This window comes from Talpa occidentalis, unplaced genomic scaffold, assembly GCF_014898055.3.
Source record: "Talpa occidentalis isolate TD23 unplaced genomic scaffold, MPIMG_talOcc4v2.1 talOcc4.8, whole genome shotgun sequence".
NCBI lineage: Eukaryota > Metazoa > Chordata > Mammalia > Eulipotyphla > Talpidae > Talpa > Talpa occidentalis.
The window spans coordinates 21,116,001-21,134,878 of record NW_023605194.1 but is presented as its reverse complement, the minus strand read 5'-3'; the positions used below and the strand labels follow the sequence as shown (position 1 = coordinate 21,134,878).

At 38.1% G+C, this 18,878-nt stretch overlaps 1 protein-coding gene across 6 annotated transcripts in view; it reads right to left on the bottom strand.

Moving 5' to 3' along the window:
- Positions 1–1,415: 1,415 nt before the first annotated feature.
- Positions 1,416–18,878, bottom strand: part of CHUK (component of inhibitor of nuclear factor kappa B kinase complex) — a 35,325-nt gene continuing 17,862 nt past the window's right edge. For 2 of the 6 annotated variants that reach the window (XM_054690060.1, XM_054690061.1), the window contains 10 exons: positions 17,407–17,530; positions 16,866–17,017; positions 14,546–14,607; positions 13,469–13,578; positions 12,773–12,822; positions 9,563–9,659; positions 9,126–9,273; positions 8,487–8,603; positions 7,651–7,887; positions 6,275–6,313 (listed from right to left, as the gene is read on the bottom strand). In XM_054690060.1, the coding sequence (XP_054546035.1) occupies positions 7,657–7,887; positions 8,487–8,603; positions 9,126–9,273; positions 9,563–9,659; positions 12,773–12,822; positions 13,469–13,578; positions 14,546–14,607; positions 16,866–17,017; positions 17,407–17,530 (1,091 nt within the window). In that variant the 3' untranslated portion in view covers positions 6,275–6,313; positions 7,651–7,656. Of the gene's footprint in view, positions 1,912–3,942; positions 5,493–6,214; positions 6,314–7,650; positions 7,888–8,469; positions 8,604–9,125; positions 9,274–9,562; positions 9,660–12,772; positions 12,823–13,468; positions 13,579–14,545; positions 14,608–16,865; positions 17,018–17,406; positions 17,531–18,878 lie in introns of those variants that run through there. The other 4 variants (XR_008549827.1, XM_037496068.2, XM_054690062.1 and 1 more) reach the window with 4 other exon arrangements.

Here is an 18,878-nt window from a genome sequence, read left to right as displayed (position 1 = left end):
CCGCCGCCAACGGCCGGCCCCGCCCACTCGCCGGGCACTGCGGCTGCGCGAGCACGCACGCCGACGCAGCGCCGGCCCCGCGGCTGGGGAGACGGCGAGCGGGCGGGACAAAATTCTCCCAGCCGCCCGCCGCGCGGTCCCCGCATAGGAATGCGCGCTCTTCCCTTTGCAGCGCAGCTACTCTTTCGCCCCGGAAAAGCAGGGGACTGGGCCATCTGGATTAGGCAGCGGTGCAGAGGGGAGGAGACGGGCTTTCTGTCAGGGACCTGTTCGTTTGTTTTTGTGCAAAGAACTCTCTCTGTGATCGCTGTCGGTTTGTCCTTTTGTGGGTTACAGCCAACTCTACTGTGTGGCAAGCAAGCGCTTCAGGTGCAGTCGGACTTGTTGCAAGTAATTTGCTAGGGAAATTGAGAAGAGGATACTCCATCTAACTGCATCACCACCAAGTATTGTTCTAAGCACCTAGTATGTGCCGGAATGCTGATCCAAAGAGGACTTTAAAGTCTCTCTTGGCCAATAGGAACAGAGTGAACGAAGCACAAGCCTGTGAGTGTGTTTGTGTGGTGGGGACCTGGGGTTCCTTCAGGAAAACTAAAAGGAACAGCATTTGAGCTTCCTTGCAGCTTATGCCGGTGGTAGGAGTGGGAGGCCAGGCTAGCTATCCCAAGTTTTAATAAATTAACTTTTATATATTTTACATCATTGTTCACTTTTAAACAATGTTTGCTTTCTTTTCTCTGGTTTAGTCCCCTCAGAATTTCCACCACCCATTCACCCATGCACCTTCACCATAGTCCTCTGTGCTCCTCCCTCTGTCTGACCTCTCCCCCTCCCCTGCAGGATGTCTCTGGCTTATAATTGTCTGTTTGTTTTTGTTGTGTTGTGTTTAGTATTGTTATTATTCCCCCCCCATGCCTAATTCTGTTCCCCTATATTCCACCTATAAGTGATATCCGATACTTTTCTTTTTCCTTCTGATTTATTTCACAGAGCATAACCCTTTCTAGCTCCAGCCTTGTTGCTGTGAATGGCATGAGTTTATCTTTTTTGATTGCTGAATAGTATTCTATTGTATATATATATATATCACATCTTCTTGATCCAGTCATCTATTTTTGTAGCCCAGATTTTAAAAGGTTGGAATGCAGTTTTCCACAGGGAGGTGGAACTGGATGGTTGGCGATAAAGACAGACTTTCTTTTACTGCATCTGTTCTTTTAAAATTCACCATTATATGCATATATTACCAAAAACAAAAGGACAAAGTTAAAGAGTAGAGATATGAGTGAGATGACTACAAGGAAATAATGTTACAGGGCAGGGAGAGGGGCACTCCGGACCCTGCAAACCTGCCTGCTCTAAATGGGTTCTGCCATCCTATGCATCACATCAATACAAAACATATGAGACTTTAATTGGAAGGAACTTTAATATAATTAGGAAACAATACAGAAAAGACAAAGAATATGGTTTCTAAATCAAGCACCCAAAGTTACCCATCCCCTCGTGGGTAAAAGTCCATCCAAATTGGGATTGGCCCAGAGCAAGGCCCCAAAGCCTGCCACAATTCTAAGGCATCTTCCAGTGGGGACCCACAGAAAAGGATCAGAAACAACCAGACAAGTCTGGAGGGAAAAGAGCAAAATCAACATCAAGACAAAAACCATCATTGTCTCTTCCTCACGGATCTCTCACCCACATATGTTTTAATCAGTCCAGGACCAAAAGGCAAGCAGAGTTTCTTTACGTGTCTCTCTACTCCATGTGCCTCCTCCAGGTCTCCTTCTGGCTCTCCATCCTGCTTCTTTCCTTCCTCCGTCCCTTCTCCAGCTGCTGCTTCTCCCAGTTCAGCAACACCCTCCCTTGGGTGGGGCAGGAAACCTGGAACCTCCCCCTTTCCTGGGGACCACCCTATTACAATAAGAGCAGCATATCAGAGTAGATTGGGCAGTAATGGTGTAAACCTTGCAAGGCTAGTGATGGAGTCACAACTGGACAAGGAGATTTGGGTTGGAGGGACCTGTAACTTGGGCAGGGAAAATATGGGAAGGCAGAGCTTTAGGATCAGTAGGTCTGCAAAATGGCTTAGAGTGGAGGCAGATGGGAGTGAGGGACTCCAAGTGGTTAATTACAGCGGTATAACTAGTACTAACAATGAAAATGGAAAGGGTTAGACTCAGTTCAAGTCATCATTAGAGCAAGACTTCCCAGACCACTCTATCCACTCTCTCCAATAAATGCACTAACCTGAATCATTCATTGGACTTTTATTGCCTAGGAATGTCTGGGATGGTAGCTGTTCCAGATATTTGCAGACCTTAGATACGTATTTTTTTTCTTTTTCTTCTAAATATTTTATTTATTTTTGCGTAGAACTGTGGGCCAGAGGTGTGGGGATGGGGGGGTTTGATTCATCAGAGACAGAGTGGGAAGCAGAACAGGCAGATCTACTGAAATAACACTGCTTTGGGGAGCAGTGGGCTAGACAGGAGAGGTCTGCTCTGCTGTGTGGGTTAGCTCCCTGCCTGGGGATTGAATTCAGGCCATTGTGGTGGTAGTGCCAAGCCTTAACCCCTAAGCCACCAGGGAGGCCCTAGAGCTCAGATATTTCAACTTGCAAAAAGAAAGTAAATTGTCCATTTTCTGGGTAGGTTCTCTTAGTTCATAATAGTGCTTGAATTAGATGATGAAATGTATACAATTTACAACTGCCATTCAACAACTCTGAAACATTGTCACACACATACACACACACACACACACACACAGGTCAATTAATGCACCAAAAGCAAATGTTAGGATTCATATCATCTGTCCATATCATGTAGACAGGCTGCATCACCCCAGCCATACCCCTTAAAAATGGTAATCATTTAGAAAATGCATAATCCTTTAAGTAAGTGAATAAACTACTTTAACAATAATTCTAGTGCTTGGATGGCTTCATATGTTCAGACTCCCAGATAAGCATTCTTTCTTTTTTTTTGGTCTGTGCATAAATATTTTTTATTTATATTTTTGTTAGTGAAGTATCATTTGTTTTATATCTGTTAATATTTTGGGGCCTCCCTGGTGGTGCAAGGAGTTAAGCACAGCACTATGAAGTTATCCACAGCCTCTGCAGCATGAGTTCAATCCCGGGCTGGCCAGGGAGCTACCCACATGGTGCAGCAGACCTCTCTTGACTTGCCCGCTGCTTCCCTCAGCAGTGTATTTCAGTCAGTCTACCTGTTCTGTTCCCCACTGTCTCTGGTGAATCCTCTCAAACCTCCCCCCTCACCCCGGCACCTCTGGTCTGTACCCCAGTTCTTGTATGCAAAAATAAATAAATCTTTAAAAAAATATTTTGACAGTGTATGATTCTCCACTCAGGTGTGACTATCATAGCTCTCCCACCAACAAAGCACCCATAGTCCTCCACCAGTTGTTGTGCTCCCTCTCCCCCTCATTGTCATCTCTTCCCATATCCCTCCCTCTCCAGATAAGCATTCTTATAGTACTGCCTGTGTTAACTGTTTCTGAGCTTGCCATCAAGCTCAGTAACTTCCAATCAACAGGTACAGAAATGTTTATTAAACATTTCCAGAACAATAGAAAGGAGAGAGAGACCCCTATATGACAACTGACAGAATTTCCATCTTTAGAAAAATAGTATACCAGATGATTAAAAATCTCAAAGCTAATCCAAGGTTTCAAACCTGGAAGACATTTCTAGCAGAAATGGGAATGATGTGAGTATGACAGTTTATTGAACATGATATGAGCATATTTTCAGATATGGATTGTGGCAATGGGACATGTCATGAGAAAAGACATGCTGCCCAGTACTGTCTTTACTGTAAGTCCTGTTTAATTCCTAAGGAAAATACAGAGAGAGCCCATTATGTTATTCTATACTCCAAATTCACATCATGGACCCTTCACATTTTCCCAACATATTATTTTTAAGATTTATTTTTATTTATTTATGTATACAGGAGCTGGGGTACAGGCCAGAGATGTGGGGGGTGAGAGGATTCACCAGAGACAGAATGGGGAGCAGAACAGGTAGGTTGACTGAAATACACTGCTGAGGGGAGCAGCGGGCGAGACAGGAGAGGCCTGCTGTGCCATGTGGGTAGCTCCCTGGCCAGGGATCGAACTCGTGCCACAGTGGCTGTGGACAGCTTCGCAGTACTGAGACTTTACCCCTGTGCCACCAGGGAGGCCTCCTTTCCCTACATATTTATGTTAGATTCTAATTTTAAAGAATAAAGATTCAAAAAGTAATTTAAAAATCATTTAATATGCAAAGTGAAAAACTGTCTACAATACAAAAGCATTTCACATTTTTTAAAAACAAACAATACCCTTTAACTTACTTAACTGAAGACAGAGATCCACAATTCTTTATCTGAAACCCTTAGGGTCAGATGCTTCGGAATTATGAAATTTTCAGGTTTCACAAAGGTAATTTGATGCACAAAGCATACTATATAACCCCCCCCCCCACCCCACCAAGCAGGGTCTATGACAGCACCCTGCCCCCTCATTATGAAACACATTATTAGTTCTTCAGAAAAATAAATGAATATTCACACTGATGGGAGAAGTAGTCAATGTCAGTTCAAATTAGGCTTGCAAACAAATGAGCTTTGTTGCCAAGCTTACAAAAAACCTGTATATAGCTTTTTGAATTTTGGAATTATAGATAAGGGAGTACAGACCTTTATAAATTTGTATGACAAGAAATGAAAGATTTCTTAAACAAATGAGCCATTTTTACAACTGAAAAAACAGGTGAGTTTTCAAATACATTATAAATTAACAGACATCATCACTATGATATTATTTAAATGTACATCTTAAATACATATATACATAGCACACTCATGTAAGGCACCTGGTATTAAAAACACAGATGCGCAATCTCTTATGTAGGAAAGGAATACTGTCAAATGTGCAGTAAAAGCAAAAATGTAATTGAGCCAACTCCTTATGATGCCAGGAAGAGCACTGTGCAACACAAGGAGGTAGGGATTTTTCTTCAAGAAATATTATTTTACTTGTGAGCAGTCTCTTCCATTGAAACATAGGCAGACAACTTTTACTAGGAATACATAATTATTAGCTGAGGTTTTCTTCTCTGTATATATTTGTGGCTTTATACCCAAAAGTTAAACATTAAAAGATTCTTTTTACTCAGTTAAATAAGTAATGTTTTCCCAAGTTTGAAGACAAATGAATTGCAGTGATACCCTACATAGCTGCAGTATTTAAACAAATTCACTGACTTCTTGCAAAGTTCTATCTGTTCAAAGTTGAAATTACCCAAAGTAAAAATATTGTGTTAGTAAAATCATAAGTAGTTTCTAACCATAGACGTTTCTTCCGATGACTAGTATCCGAAGAATGGGTTCATGAGTGATAACAAGTTTTTGACACTTGTTAACAACTTCCACAGAGAGACAGTGAACAGATAGTCATTCTGTCAACCAACTCCAATCAAGATTCTAAAATAAGCCATGAAAAAGGTTACAATTAGAAGGTGACTATAAGTGGTAGGTATACAGGCATTTATTTTTGCAAGTTTTCTGTATGTTTGAACATTTTTAAATAAAAAGTTAAAAAATCAAGTGTAAATATGTTACAATTAGAAAATTTAGTTTACCTTATTTTCTGCTAATGAAAAATTTTGGTTTTTGTAAGTATTTGAAATAAATAATTATTCTTAATGAAAAAAGGAAACACAAAGAGTTGACAGCAAACTAAATGTAGTAAAAGTTAATTCAATAAACATTTTATTGGAGTTTCTTCCAAGTTTTAATAAGTAACCAAATTTTAATATAAACACTATTAATTACAACAGTAATAACATTATTCATTTTGCACATAGCACTTATTATATTTGAATTATAGTACAAATTCTGCCCCATTTTATTGGAGAAAATTGACTGCTGAGCAAAAAGGTACAAACCATTCAATTTTAGTGGTTACACTGCAAAGAAAGCTCACCACTCATTTGACCAAAAATACCCCTAATGACATAATCACAGTATATCCCTGAGTAAGAGAAGATGGAGATTTGAGGTTGAAGATAGTCCTCAAATGCTCTTTCCTCTGAGTCCCTCTGTTTGCCCATCTGCTTCCCAAACACCCTATACAAGGCTAGCAGGGAAACTTAACCTTTTGGTAACCAACATACCTCAAATACACCTCTATCCACATAAAACTTACCATGCTACTGTCCTGTTCCTCATTTGCTTCATGAATAATAGTGCTTAAATGGCCAAGACAGTTCAAATTTTCTTCTATCATTTGTGCTGAAGTCTCCCTATGAGATGGAAAAAAAAAAAAAAACAAAACAAAGCCTTTTCAAATTCAGCAAAAGAACTTGTGAATTTCCTCCAATTTCTGGTCTTCAGGGTCAGAATTACCCTGGCCCCTCCTCCAGTCAACACCCCAATGCAGCTGACTCCTTTAGTCTCGTGTTTCCTCACCCAGAGGCAGAGTCCCACCCAGAGGCAGAGTCCTTGCTGGTTACTCCAGGCTGTTGCCTCCGCCCAACCCTAATGATAAGAAGTTCACTAGAACTCTGGATTTGTCTCTGAAATATAAGTGGCAAGATACAACTTTTCCCTCTTGAAAATACTAACTCGTGTCGGGGAGGGAATCTGTGGCATTGATAGATGGAAAGTTTCTCTCTCTTTTTTTTTTATTTCTGAAATATGTCCCTTTCCTTACAAGTAGTTAAAACATCAGTGTGCTTCAGAGACACAAATGAAGAGAGAAGATATGAAAATATAATTTGTCCTGCAAAGATCAGGGAAATAAAAATCTCTGGTTGAAAACTACAGATGACAGCAATGAAAAAGAATACAAGCAAGCTGATTTCTGAGGATAGCAGAACACAGTGTGACAGGGGAGTGCCCAGAACCAAGAAGTATTCCTGGAAGTTTATATTTGAGGGAAATCTGATTCTGGTTTCCACCTTCCACGCTTTCCTCTCCATATGGCCTCTACCCTCATCTTTATTTATTTATTTTTATGTGGGACCCTCACCAGTGGCCGGCGATCAAACTGGCGCTGCAGAGGCTGCGGGCAGCCTTGCAACCCAGCGCTCAACAGCTGCACCACCAGGGGAGGCCCTATCCTCATCTTTTACCAGCCCTTAGTCCCTACCCCACGAGAATTAATTTTGGACCATGGATGATAGCCACCATTAACTCAGAACTAAATCCCAATTCAGCTCTAATTCAACAGATGAAGAAATTGAAGATAAAAGTTCCTAATCCATGACAGTTAAGTACCATGGGTACATTATAAGTGAAATCAGTTTTCCTTTACAACATATTCCTACTATAAAATATAATTTAAATCCCTGTCAGATACACTTTTGCAAATAATCAGAACCTCAAATGGAAATTACCTGTATAGGGGTGACATTTGCAACCATTAGAAACCCCAACAAACATAAATGTCTTTAATGAAAGCAAAAAGGTTAGCAAAATATTAACTTTTGTTTGCTTCAATTCTGATTGATGGTTTATTTGCTAAAATCTGTAATTAATTATAGTCTCTGCTACAGCTATGGATGTATTACACTGGGCCAATTCTATAATGACCCCAAGATATACCCTGGAACTTGCCTTCTTTAAAAGAATAAAATACCTGATATCAACTTGCCTTCCTGCCATGTGCTTTTCTGTCATAAAAGTAGAGTAACAGAATGTGCAACTGCATGACCTCCTGAGCAGTGATGTAACATGGCTGCACTTCTGCAAAACTAATTATGGGCACAGCTTCCAGGAAATGCTGGTGCTTGTAGAGGTCTCCATGAGTTGTGAGAAAAGCGACAATACACAAGCTAGCAAAGAGCCACTGGCTCTCGATACGGCACATCTTATGCTGAGAAAATAATAGAAATGGATAGTCATTCAGCTTTTAGCAGAAGAGCAGGTATTAATAAAAGAAAATATAGGGATTAAAACGTGAGTTCTTATTTGTCAAACTGATTTACGGCATTGAAAAAGCCTGATTTTAGAAACACCAAGTTATAAAACAGAATAAACTGAACAATTATTAGAGGGGTAATCAATGACCTGCAAGTGACAAATGTAAAAAGATAGCATAATTTCTCATGGAGATAAATAGTTAAGGAAGGAATAAAGTTTGGGTAAAAGAATTGACAGCTAATAACACAAAGGACTTAGAACTTGAATTGAGGTAATGAGTAACATTTGTTATTTACTTCCCAAGCACATTACATATATTACCTAATTAAATTTTCACAGTAGTCCCTATTTTATAGATAAGGAAATGTATTTAAAAAGTCAAGTTAACTGCATAGGGTTATCTATTACAAAGAGACAGTCAGGACTCAATCCTGGTCTATAAGGCACTGAAGACTGCCTTAACCATTGCTCTACTGCCTCATTCCTGCCACTGCTCTTGAAAATACAACTATCTATTGTTATAAAGTGAACCCACCCATCTTGAGGAGTTACCACGCATGACAGAGAAGGTTCATGTTCTGCTGAAGTTGGGGGTAGCCATGCTGATGACTGAGGGGTTACTGCACCTTCTAGACTGGATCCTACAAGGGATCGGGCAGAACTCTGTGTCTAAAGCGGAAAAAAAAAATTTAATTATATGCAAGCACCTTTACTTATTCGTATCATTTTCTACCATATTCCTAGGACTTACATTTCTATCATTAATAATATGTACAACCGGAGTTTCTATACAAAGTACCCTCACCTTTACACACCACTGCTAACTATTCTGTCCTTGGCCCCTTTTTTTTCATTGACTAAAATAAAATGTATCTGCTCCTCTAATTCTAGTTTAGTAGGAGGAAAAAAAAAAACACCCCAGGTGAACAGAGGACTGGTTTCATTACATAGTCAGGCATAAGTGAGCCCCAAATTGGGGTAGAGTGTATAAAAATAGATTGGAAAGGAGAGAGGTAACAGATGATCATGAAGTTTGTATCTGAGTTGATAGTCAGACTAAGCAAGGAACATGAACAGCAACCCACATAAAATACACACTACTTCAAGAGGACACAGATGATGCTGTTGAACTTCCCTTTTGCAGGAATAATAATTTGTTAATAGTTAAATAATTTGCTAATAGTTACTTACACAAGCAATTTTAAGGAGATGCCATATTTCTTTTTGCCTCTTTCCCTGCATAAACATGACAGTGTTGTCAGCTTCTTTGATGCTACTAAGGGCGATTTCCACCTTGGGCAGGAGATCAATAATCTTCTGCTTACAGCCCAACAACTTGCTGGAGAGATTAAATCAGTGTCAGACACTCAAACATCCCCCAATACTGTACATGATAATCCCAAACCCAGCTGGAGAAGTTATTCACTATCAGCATCACATTTAATGACTGATTTCCAAAGCAATGAACACAGGCAGGACACACATGCTCACAGTTGTGGTCAAGCTGCCCAGGGCGCTGCCAAACCTACACCTAGATCTAGTGTATTTAGCAAATAAGGGTATCATAGTTTGAAAGTAACATGATAAAGTACCCTAACTTTTCAATAAGAAATAAACAACTTTTCTACCTCAGATGACCAAACAGCTCCTTGAGAACCCGGTCCTGACTCTGCACAGTATGCACAATGATCTTCACCATATCCGTACTGTCACTGTAGGAGTGATCTAGAAAAGACCTCAGTCAGTGGGCACAAACTCTTTTCTGCATTAATATATCAGCCTCCAAATAAAAAGTTCATAAAACTCTGAAATTAATTTTAACTAAAAAGCAGCTCCATTTAAATTAAAAAATTGGATTAAGAAGATCTTAATCTTAAAACATGAAAGATTTTTAAGATTATATAGTATATTTCTGTAAATAAATAATAAATATATGCCTAAAAACAAATGTGTTTATGTGCATATAATGTATATATAAATTTACTGCTGTTTCTTCAGAGACCTTAGTTGCTTGTTTCTGAGAAGAATGGTTTTAACTGTGTTTAGTCTTTACTAAAGCAAGACCCAGACACATATGCAACCTTCTGGCCAAGAGATCCATTTTTCTTGGATGATTAACATCACTCATTTAAAAACAGAAGGACAATTCATCAAACTCTGGATGCCTCAAAGGAAAAAGGTCCTTGCCCCAAATATGTGGTTTGGAATTTCATGTTTAACCATCTGTTTCTAGTCCACAAAAACTGTGAAAAAGCTGAGTGACTTAAGTCAAATCTGATACATTAATAAAAGGACTTCCAAATACCCTAAAAGTTCAGTTTGAGGATAGTATCATCTCAAGGAAAACTGGCAGCTGATAAATGTCCTTAAATGGGAAGGTTGTGTGGTCACAATGAATGAGATCTACAATTTATAGGAGATGCTACCTCAAAAAAAACAAAAAAAGAAAACAAAAAACCCTTAAAATCTCAAAACAAAAAATTAACACTAATTGTTAAATTTCAGAAAATGGCCACTTAGCTTTTAAAAAATTACAAGGTTGCTCATGAATCATGCTTGTATTTCCTTGGACAATATTTAATCTCAGGTGCAAAAATAATATTGTTATTTGGTATTACCTGCTTACAGTGTTCTCATTTAACCGTTACTGCAGTGAGATGGCTACTATCATTACCTACATTTTATTATGAAAGGAGTCTCAAAAGAGGTATAAAAAAAAAAAAAAGCTGCAAAAAAGCTCTCCTATAGTTCAACTTTATTTCCGGCATCTGTTCCTCACCAACCAGACACAGAGGCTACAAAAGGGCTCCAAACAGCATCCCTCCCTACATCCCGCAGACCATGCCCAACAATTTTTCTATATAACCATTATAACTTAAATCACTTTTTGTCAATATCTCCAGTACTTTTGTTCTCATATTCTATCAGCAAAATCCTAACTCTGGATCAGGCTAAACATCTGCTCTATCAGTCCTGTATCCAAACTACTAACCACTACAAGCAAAAAAGTATACTATCATTCACTCTGCTGTCTACTAATTCACAGGTTCTCACTTCTGCTCTGAATTGTTTGTTTGTTTTGTTTTGTTTTGTAAATGTTCTGGGTAAGCAACATCTTCCTGTGCACACACCAGCTTTAAGAAAGTTTTTTAAAAAGTTGATGTCATTACCTCTTCCCTTACAGTTAACCCCAATTCTTATTTTAGAATAAGAGGCAAGGGGCCTCCCCAGTGGCGCAAAGGTTTAAGACACAACCTATGAAGCAATCTACAGCCATTGCAGCACGAGTTCGATCCCCCAGCCAGCCAGGAAGCAACCCATATGGCGCAGCAGACCTCTCCTGACTTGCCCGCTGCTCCCCTCAGCAGTGTATTTCAGTCAGTCTGCCTGTTCTGTTCCCCATTCTGTCTGTGGTGAATCCTCTCACCATCCACACCTCTGGCCAGTACCCCAGTTCTTGTATGCATAAATAAATAAATCTTTAAAAAAAAAGAAAGAAAGAACACCAAAGTGTTTTTCAGGAATTAAACAGATATTTTAAAATATGTATTCACTTAAAAATAGTAACAACTCACCTATTAACATACTGCTATTAAAAATAACTATCTTTTCCAAAACAATATATAATGAAAAACTGGCACTATTTTACATTTTTATAAATCTTTAATATCACCACTGATCTGATAAGAAAAGTCTTTTAAGTATTGGGAAGCTGAGAAATTTCAGTTGATAGACACAAGTTTTCCTAAATTTGAATTCCTTCCTTGACACATGGAATTTATCATTGCCAACAAATACTGGTTTCTCCCCTAATAGTGACAGGTATGCTTCATTAATTTTTGAGGAAATATATGACATGTACCCCAATCTGAACAGCCACAGTTTGTCTTACAATCACTCTTTCAATTAAAAATGATGTTTCATTAAACAAGAGGTCAGTCAACAAGCAATGTGAACAACTGTGGAAATGGATTTCCTTAAATACAATTTTTGCTGCTTTAATCAAGGGTACTCTTAAATGAAACTTAAGATTGTGGTGAAAAGTATAATGACTACTAAAACTGTTTTGGCAATGAAATGAATAATTGGTGACCAGTGTAGATAAAGGTGTTATTTTCAAGGCAAACTGCTTTGTACTGGGAACTGGACCTCCCTCTGACCTTCCATACCTGAGTCCCCTGCATCAACTTCTGTCCTGCCCCTCTAATAATGAGCACTTACTTTTTCCATACTTCCACATATTTTCTTCCCTCTTCCTTTTTACTCTTTTATTCCTTTCTTTCACTTCCCTTTATTTTTTCATCATTCCATACATTTTTTTGCTTTCTCTCCCCCTTTCTTGAGTCCTTTTTTCTCTTTCATGCATTCCTTTCACTTCCCTTTTATTTTATTTTTTTTAATTTATACAAGAACCGGGGCACAGGCCAGACGTGCGGGAGGGTGAGAGGATTCACCAGAGACAGAGCGGGGAACAGAACAGGCAGACTGACTGAAATATACTGCTGAGGGGAGCAGTGGGCAAGGCAGGAGAGGTCTGCCCCGCCATGGAGGACCCTCGCCGGCCGGCCAGGATCGAACCCGCGCTGCAGAGGCTATGGACAGCTTCACAACGCAGTGCTCAACCACCTGTGCCACCATGGAGGCCCCACTTCCCTTTTAAAAGACTGTCATCTCTTAAATTGCCACAAACTTAAAAGCTGTTGTACTATAAACATCTCAATGGCAATATCAAAGCTGGAATTTATTCTATAGCTTCTTTAAAATTCAATCCCCTGAATTTGCTAAACTACTGGTGCCTTCTTAAAAAGCCTATGTACACTGAGATAAAAATGTCTTACCTGGAGGTCTGTGCTTTAACTGCTTATACAGATCAATGGCACGCTGTTCCCTGCAAAAGAGAAGGCATGCTTCTATGTGTACAGATAATTTAATGGCGCTAATAATCCACCACTTAATATCGTTTGAATAGAAAAAGTATCACTTTTTAAAGCAAATACATATAACCAATGAATATTTTACAGAGTATTTCACTGAGTAATAAGCAAGGTCTTAAAATGTAAAGCTTAATGTACTTCATATATGTTCTAATCTACCACCATATATACAAAATTCTTAACACAGAAACACCTAATTGGGCAAATATTATGGTCTGTGACTAGAGAAAAAAGTGTTAAGTTTCTAACTCAAACACTTAGGACATCAACCTCACTTAGGGCATTTACTACACAATATCTTAGACCAGAATAATTATGATAAGTAAGGAAATCATTTATATTTTAGCATATTTGAAAAATTCTTACCCATTATGTGAGAAGATGCTTTGATTTAAAAAGTAAAGATCAACTCAAAAAGTCATTTCTGAAATTTCCTATGACTAAGAAAAAAAACTCTTTAAAATATGATGCCAATATGCTTGAGGAAAGAAAAACTATAAAAAGAAGAACCATGTACATGCTTAATCTGCCAGATCTACACAGAAACAACCTGCTAAAAAAATTACAGACATCGGTTTTAGAACATGAATACATTCTTACAGAGTTTCCATCAAGTCTCCCTGACGTCTTCCATAGGGGCTTTTCTGTAGCTCCATGATTTCAGTGTGCAGTGACATAATCTGATCCTCCAGGTAACCGATGATACCCACCTAAAACAGAGAAACAAAGGAAATGACAGGCTCACCACCACACAATGCAGAAAAGAACTCAGATTGTAAGGAATGGCCTGCTACCACACAAGAGAACAAAATCATTCAATATGCAAACTGATTTTGTTCAAGTCTTTTTATCTTTTAGATTCTGACATTTAATCTAACCAAAAACATACTTTTCCCATTCTCCTTCCTTTTCTGACAACTATAAGCTACTAGCATTTACTCTCTCCTCCTGAGAAGCAAAAAGATGGAAGTGTCACTAACAAAGCCAAGAAAGTAACCACCAAAACAATTGATGTGGTTTTCACTGCCCTAGTTTTTACCTCCACAGTTTTTGTTGCTTCTTACTCCTTACTGCCTTGAGTAATATGGCAAAGAGATAAAGAGTAATCTGCCAGATCAGCCTGGGATATCAACTACCTCATCCATGTTCTCAAGGTAAGAACTGGCATCACAGACAGCAACAACTTAGGAGGCCTAAGAATGATGCTCAGGTACAGGGTAAAGAAGGAATCTGCGATCTGGAGTACGCTCTACACTTGGGTGACCATATTATTGTTCAAAATAGCATAATTTTGAGAGTGAAGGGAGTACAATAGCTAATTATGGTAAGACAGAGACTGGAACTATCCCAAGTTAACAAGATGTGGCACCCTCCTATCTAAACTAGTGATAAAAATAATAGCAAGAGCTACCATTTATTACTCCCTTCAAATTAATCTGCATAACTCTGCCAAAAAAGATATAACTCCCATAATATAATATGGAAATTGAACCCCAGTGAGGCTTTAATTTAATCTCATTTTCCCAAAGCCCTTGTTTTTATCCCTAAGTATCCACTAGATATTTGTCTGATATTCAGGAGTGACATGAAAGATACTTCACATACCTAAAGCAGAGATAATTTCAAAGAGAGACCTCAGGAATTAAGAGGCATAGAGAATGAGCTCAGTGGTTTTACCTCAGCATAGTGGATAGCCTTTTCTTCCATCTCCTTCCACGCTTTTAACATTTTTTCTGAGGCTAAAAAAAAAAGTATAAATTAGTTTTCTCAGAAATAATCACAACCTCAATTACTGACCTACCTACCTCCTTGCTACATCACCATCAAAAATGGTGTTATTGGTTAAACTATCCCCAAAAAGATAGCTGAAGTTATAACCCCAGTATCTTAAAATGTGACCTCACTTGGAAATAGGGTCATTGCAGATACAATTAACTAAGTTAAGATGAGGTCATTCTGGAGTAGGGGGACCTTTAAAGCACTCTGACTAGTATCCTTACAAAATGAGGAGAATAGAGAGACACAGACATGTCATGGGAGAACTCCATCTGATGATGGAGGCAGAGATTAAAGCGCTGCAGGTGCAAGTCAAGAAACTAGGGATTGCTGGCAAAACATCAGTAACTAGGAAGAAGCAAAAAAGGATTCTTTTCCATAGGTTTCTGAGGGATTATGGCCTTGCCAACACTTTAAATTTGAACATTTGCCTCTGGATGTAAGGACAATTTAATATATATTAATCAATCAATGTAACACATCAACAAAAAAATAAAGGTTAAAATCATGATAAATATCAATACATGCAGAGAAAGCACTGATAAGATTCAGCACCCATTTATGACAAAAAGGAGACATAAGACAATGGGTGTTCCAGAAAGTGAAGAAAGACAGAAGGCAACAGACTCTAGTAAAATGAGTAAATAAGAACTTCCCAGACCTAGGAAAAGAAATAAACATGGATTCAGGAAGCAGAAAGAACAGCCATATTTCTAAATATAAAAAAAAAGACACATCATTGTTAAATTATCAAAAGTCAAAAATAAGGAAAAAATATTAAATACTGCTAGGAGGAAAAAAAGGTAACATTTCAGATTTTTCAGCAGTTACTCTAATCTCAAAAAGAGTGGAATGAACTGTTCACAGTCCTAAAAGACAAAAACTGCCAGTCAAGTAATACTTTAACCTGCAAAATTATCATTGCAATATCAAGGCTTTCCCAGACCAAAAAAACATAATGGAGTCAACTACTACAGACCTGCCCTACAAGAAATCTTAAAAGAAGTTCTTCTAGAAGAACAGAAAAAAAATAAAACACAAATTCTTGAGCAGTGACAATAAGAATGCAGAATCAGAAGTATAAGAGTACAAGAGTAGTATCAGACAATAAAACACTGTAGGGGAGGAAGATGAGATGAGAACAAGCAGAATGACTATGAGTCCATACCAGTTCATAAAGGACTTTCTTGGACAATTTGACATAATCCTCATGGTAACCAAAAGCAAAAATCTAGACAAGACACAGAAGAAGAAATGAAGAAACAGAAAGAACCACCAAGGAAAGCCACCCAAATAAAAATGCAGAGAAAAACAAATAAAAAAGAAACAACCAAAAGGCGAAACAATTAAAAAAAAAAAAAACACAAAAAGACAGAAAATAAAACTCATATCAATAAATCAGAGAGTCCAGATACTAAACAGCTTCACTTATTTGTGGAATATAAATAACTAAAGAAAACAAACTGGCAAAGCACAGCAAAGATAATTCTCAGCTCTGAAAAATACACTGGGTACAGGGGAGGCGGGCGAGGGAAGAGAGGATGCAGGAAGGAAGGGGACAGGGCATGGGCATAGGAGTCTTGGTGGAGGGTAAGTGAAGCTCATGTACATGTGAAGATGTGAAAACACGCTACCAGAGTGTAAACAACTTACAAATTAATAATATTTGAAAGGAAAAAGTGAAAGAAAACACAAATACTGGTGATGATCTCTTCAATTTATTATTTAAATTTTAACTCTGCTTTTTACATTTCTTTAGTACAACTGAAGGGAGATAAGCTTGGTGTGAAATACTGAAAAACGGAAGACTGTGTACAATAAAAAACAGTGCAACTCCAGAGTAAAAGGTATGGGTTGGAGGAGAAATAATCCTAGAATTATTTACAGTATAAAGATGAGTTTAAGACTTCCCTGGCTAGAAGCTACTTCAGCATGTATTTTATATCTATTTTAAAAGGAAGATTTGAAAATCACAAATTCTTAAATCACTTCTGTATTTTTCTGGAGTTAATTTTAATTCAACTGTGAAAATAAGAATGTACAGTTGCTCAACTAAGGGTTAGAAAACCAAATATACAAAACAAACATGGTTTATGACGAATTGCCCTGTCTCTTGTTCTAACAAAAACATAAGTGAAACAACTGCTAGTGAGTAATGAAGGCAAAACAATACTGGTTTTAAAGACTAGATATCTTTCAAACACATTGTCCAAACACTTACATATGCCATAAGTCATTTGCTCACTATATCTTTCCAAGTCAAGCTGAATGCTTTTATGAAAAAATTCCAATTTAGCTTTCAGTTGCTGAGATGCTGAAATCAAAGTGTTCTTCATTTTCGTCAAGTTAGCATTATATCTAAGAAGACTAAGCCTAAATCATACCAAAAAAGAAAAAAAAATCAACATTTTAGAAACATTAGACAAAATTTAAAAACTTAAATTGCAATACACCAAAGCCTGTGTCTATTATAAATTACAAGAAACTGGTAATCTCTTGAATCTGGTCTCTCTATTCCTTCCTGTGATCTTCTGTAATAAAACAATCTTCTGCACTAGGCCCACTCAGGAACTACTCTCAAGTTATTCCAACTGGACAGTTCCAGACTATTTGTAAGAATTCTATAAATCTGACAATATTACATTTCAATTCAGGCCAATATCTTACTATTGTATGTATATTGATAAATGAAAACTGGTGAGATTAGTTCTTCAGTATTAATGCACATGACACTGCTCCTCTAAGCAACAGAATCTACTTACATTGCTGCTCTTTGTCCCTGAAAGAGCCTGCTGTAGTCTTCCTTTAGCCCAGACACATAGTGCACTGCTTCGGCCCATACTTTACGTAGCTGTATAATAGGAAGCTGTATCTTGCTGTCCTGTACTACATGTAAGAAGATGGGGGAAAAAGAAAACAGGGGCCGTTATTTTTTAAGATTTTAAGGTCTTTTATCATTCTTTGCGATTTTATGTTTAAATATTATTCTCATAGATGCTACAAATAACCACTTGATACTGTTTAATTCAATTCAATATACATTTACTGAGCACCTACAATAGACAAGCCTTGCTTCAGCTGCAAAGGGAAATAAATATGAGCATAGTCCCTACCCTTTCTGTACCTGCCTTTTTTTCCTTGCTTCTCTCTAAACTGGAATACTGTTTCTTCCCACTAATCCAATTTGTTTTATCTTTCAAGTTCTAAATCCACCACAGTTGATCCCCTCATTGACTAATAAATTTCATTTCCTGGACTACCAACCCAGCTTCAGAAAAACATACAGGGTAAATGGCAGTTCAATAAGATACAGTTTCTTCAATGCCAGACTCACAAAATCATTTATGTATCTTTTATTCTTTCTTTGATAAAGGGAATGCTATTTTCTAAAACTATGGCAGGTAAGTGTTCAGTTTACTGAAATCTCCAAGACTGGAAGAAATTAACCTTAGACTTTAAGGTAGTTTCTGTGATTATTTTCCAGTGAAAACCTTCAGGGACAGGTTGCTCTACTAGTGTTCATATGAGAAAACACACTTTCTGAAGTAGATTAAAAAAAAAAAAACACTACCTGGAAAAATCTTATTTCCCATAATAATTATTAATAGCCTCAATTAACCTTTCTTCTATTTTCATAAGACTTCCTATAATAGACCAAAATATCAAAACCCAAACAAAACAAAAACAATCCAAATACTTTTTGAAATAAAATGTCTGAGGGAGGGGAACCTTATGAGCCTCCCCACAAAACATATTCTTTAAAACATAAAATCTGAAAGAGCTTAAAAGGAATGATACCCCATTAGCAACAAGCACACCTAGAGTCCAGATCTTGGTTTCCAAATACCATTCTTCAATTAAAGAAGCCAGGGATCCTTGGAGAAATACCTGATTCTATGACTATGGCAGGAAACACACAAGATGAGTCTGGAACATCTTATAGTGCTAAAATGTAGGAAAGTTTTGTTTGTTTGTTTTTTTAAAGATTTATTTATTTATTTACACAAGCACTGGGTACAGTCAGAAGCATGGGAGGGTGAGAGAATTCACCAGAGCCAGAGCGGGGAGCAGAGCAGGCAGAAGGACCGAAGTACACTGCTGAGGGGAGCAGCGGGCGGCAGGAGAGGTCTGCGCACCATGTGGGACCCTCCTCTGGTGGCCGGGGAGCAGCTGGGGATCGAACCAGTGCTGCAGAGGCTGCAGGCAGCTTTGCAACCCAGCGCTCAACCTCTGC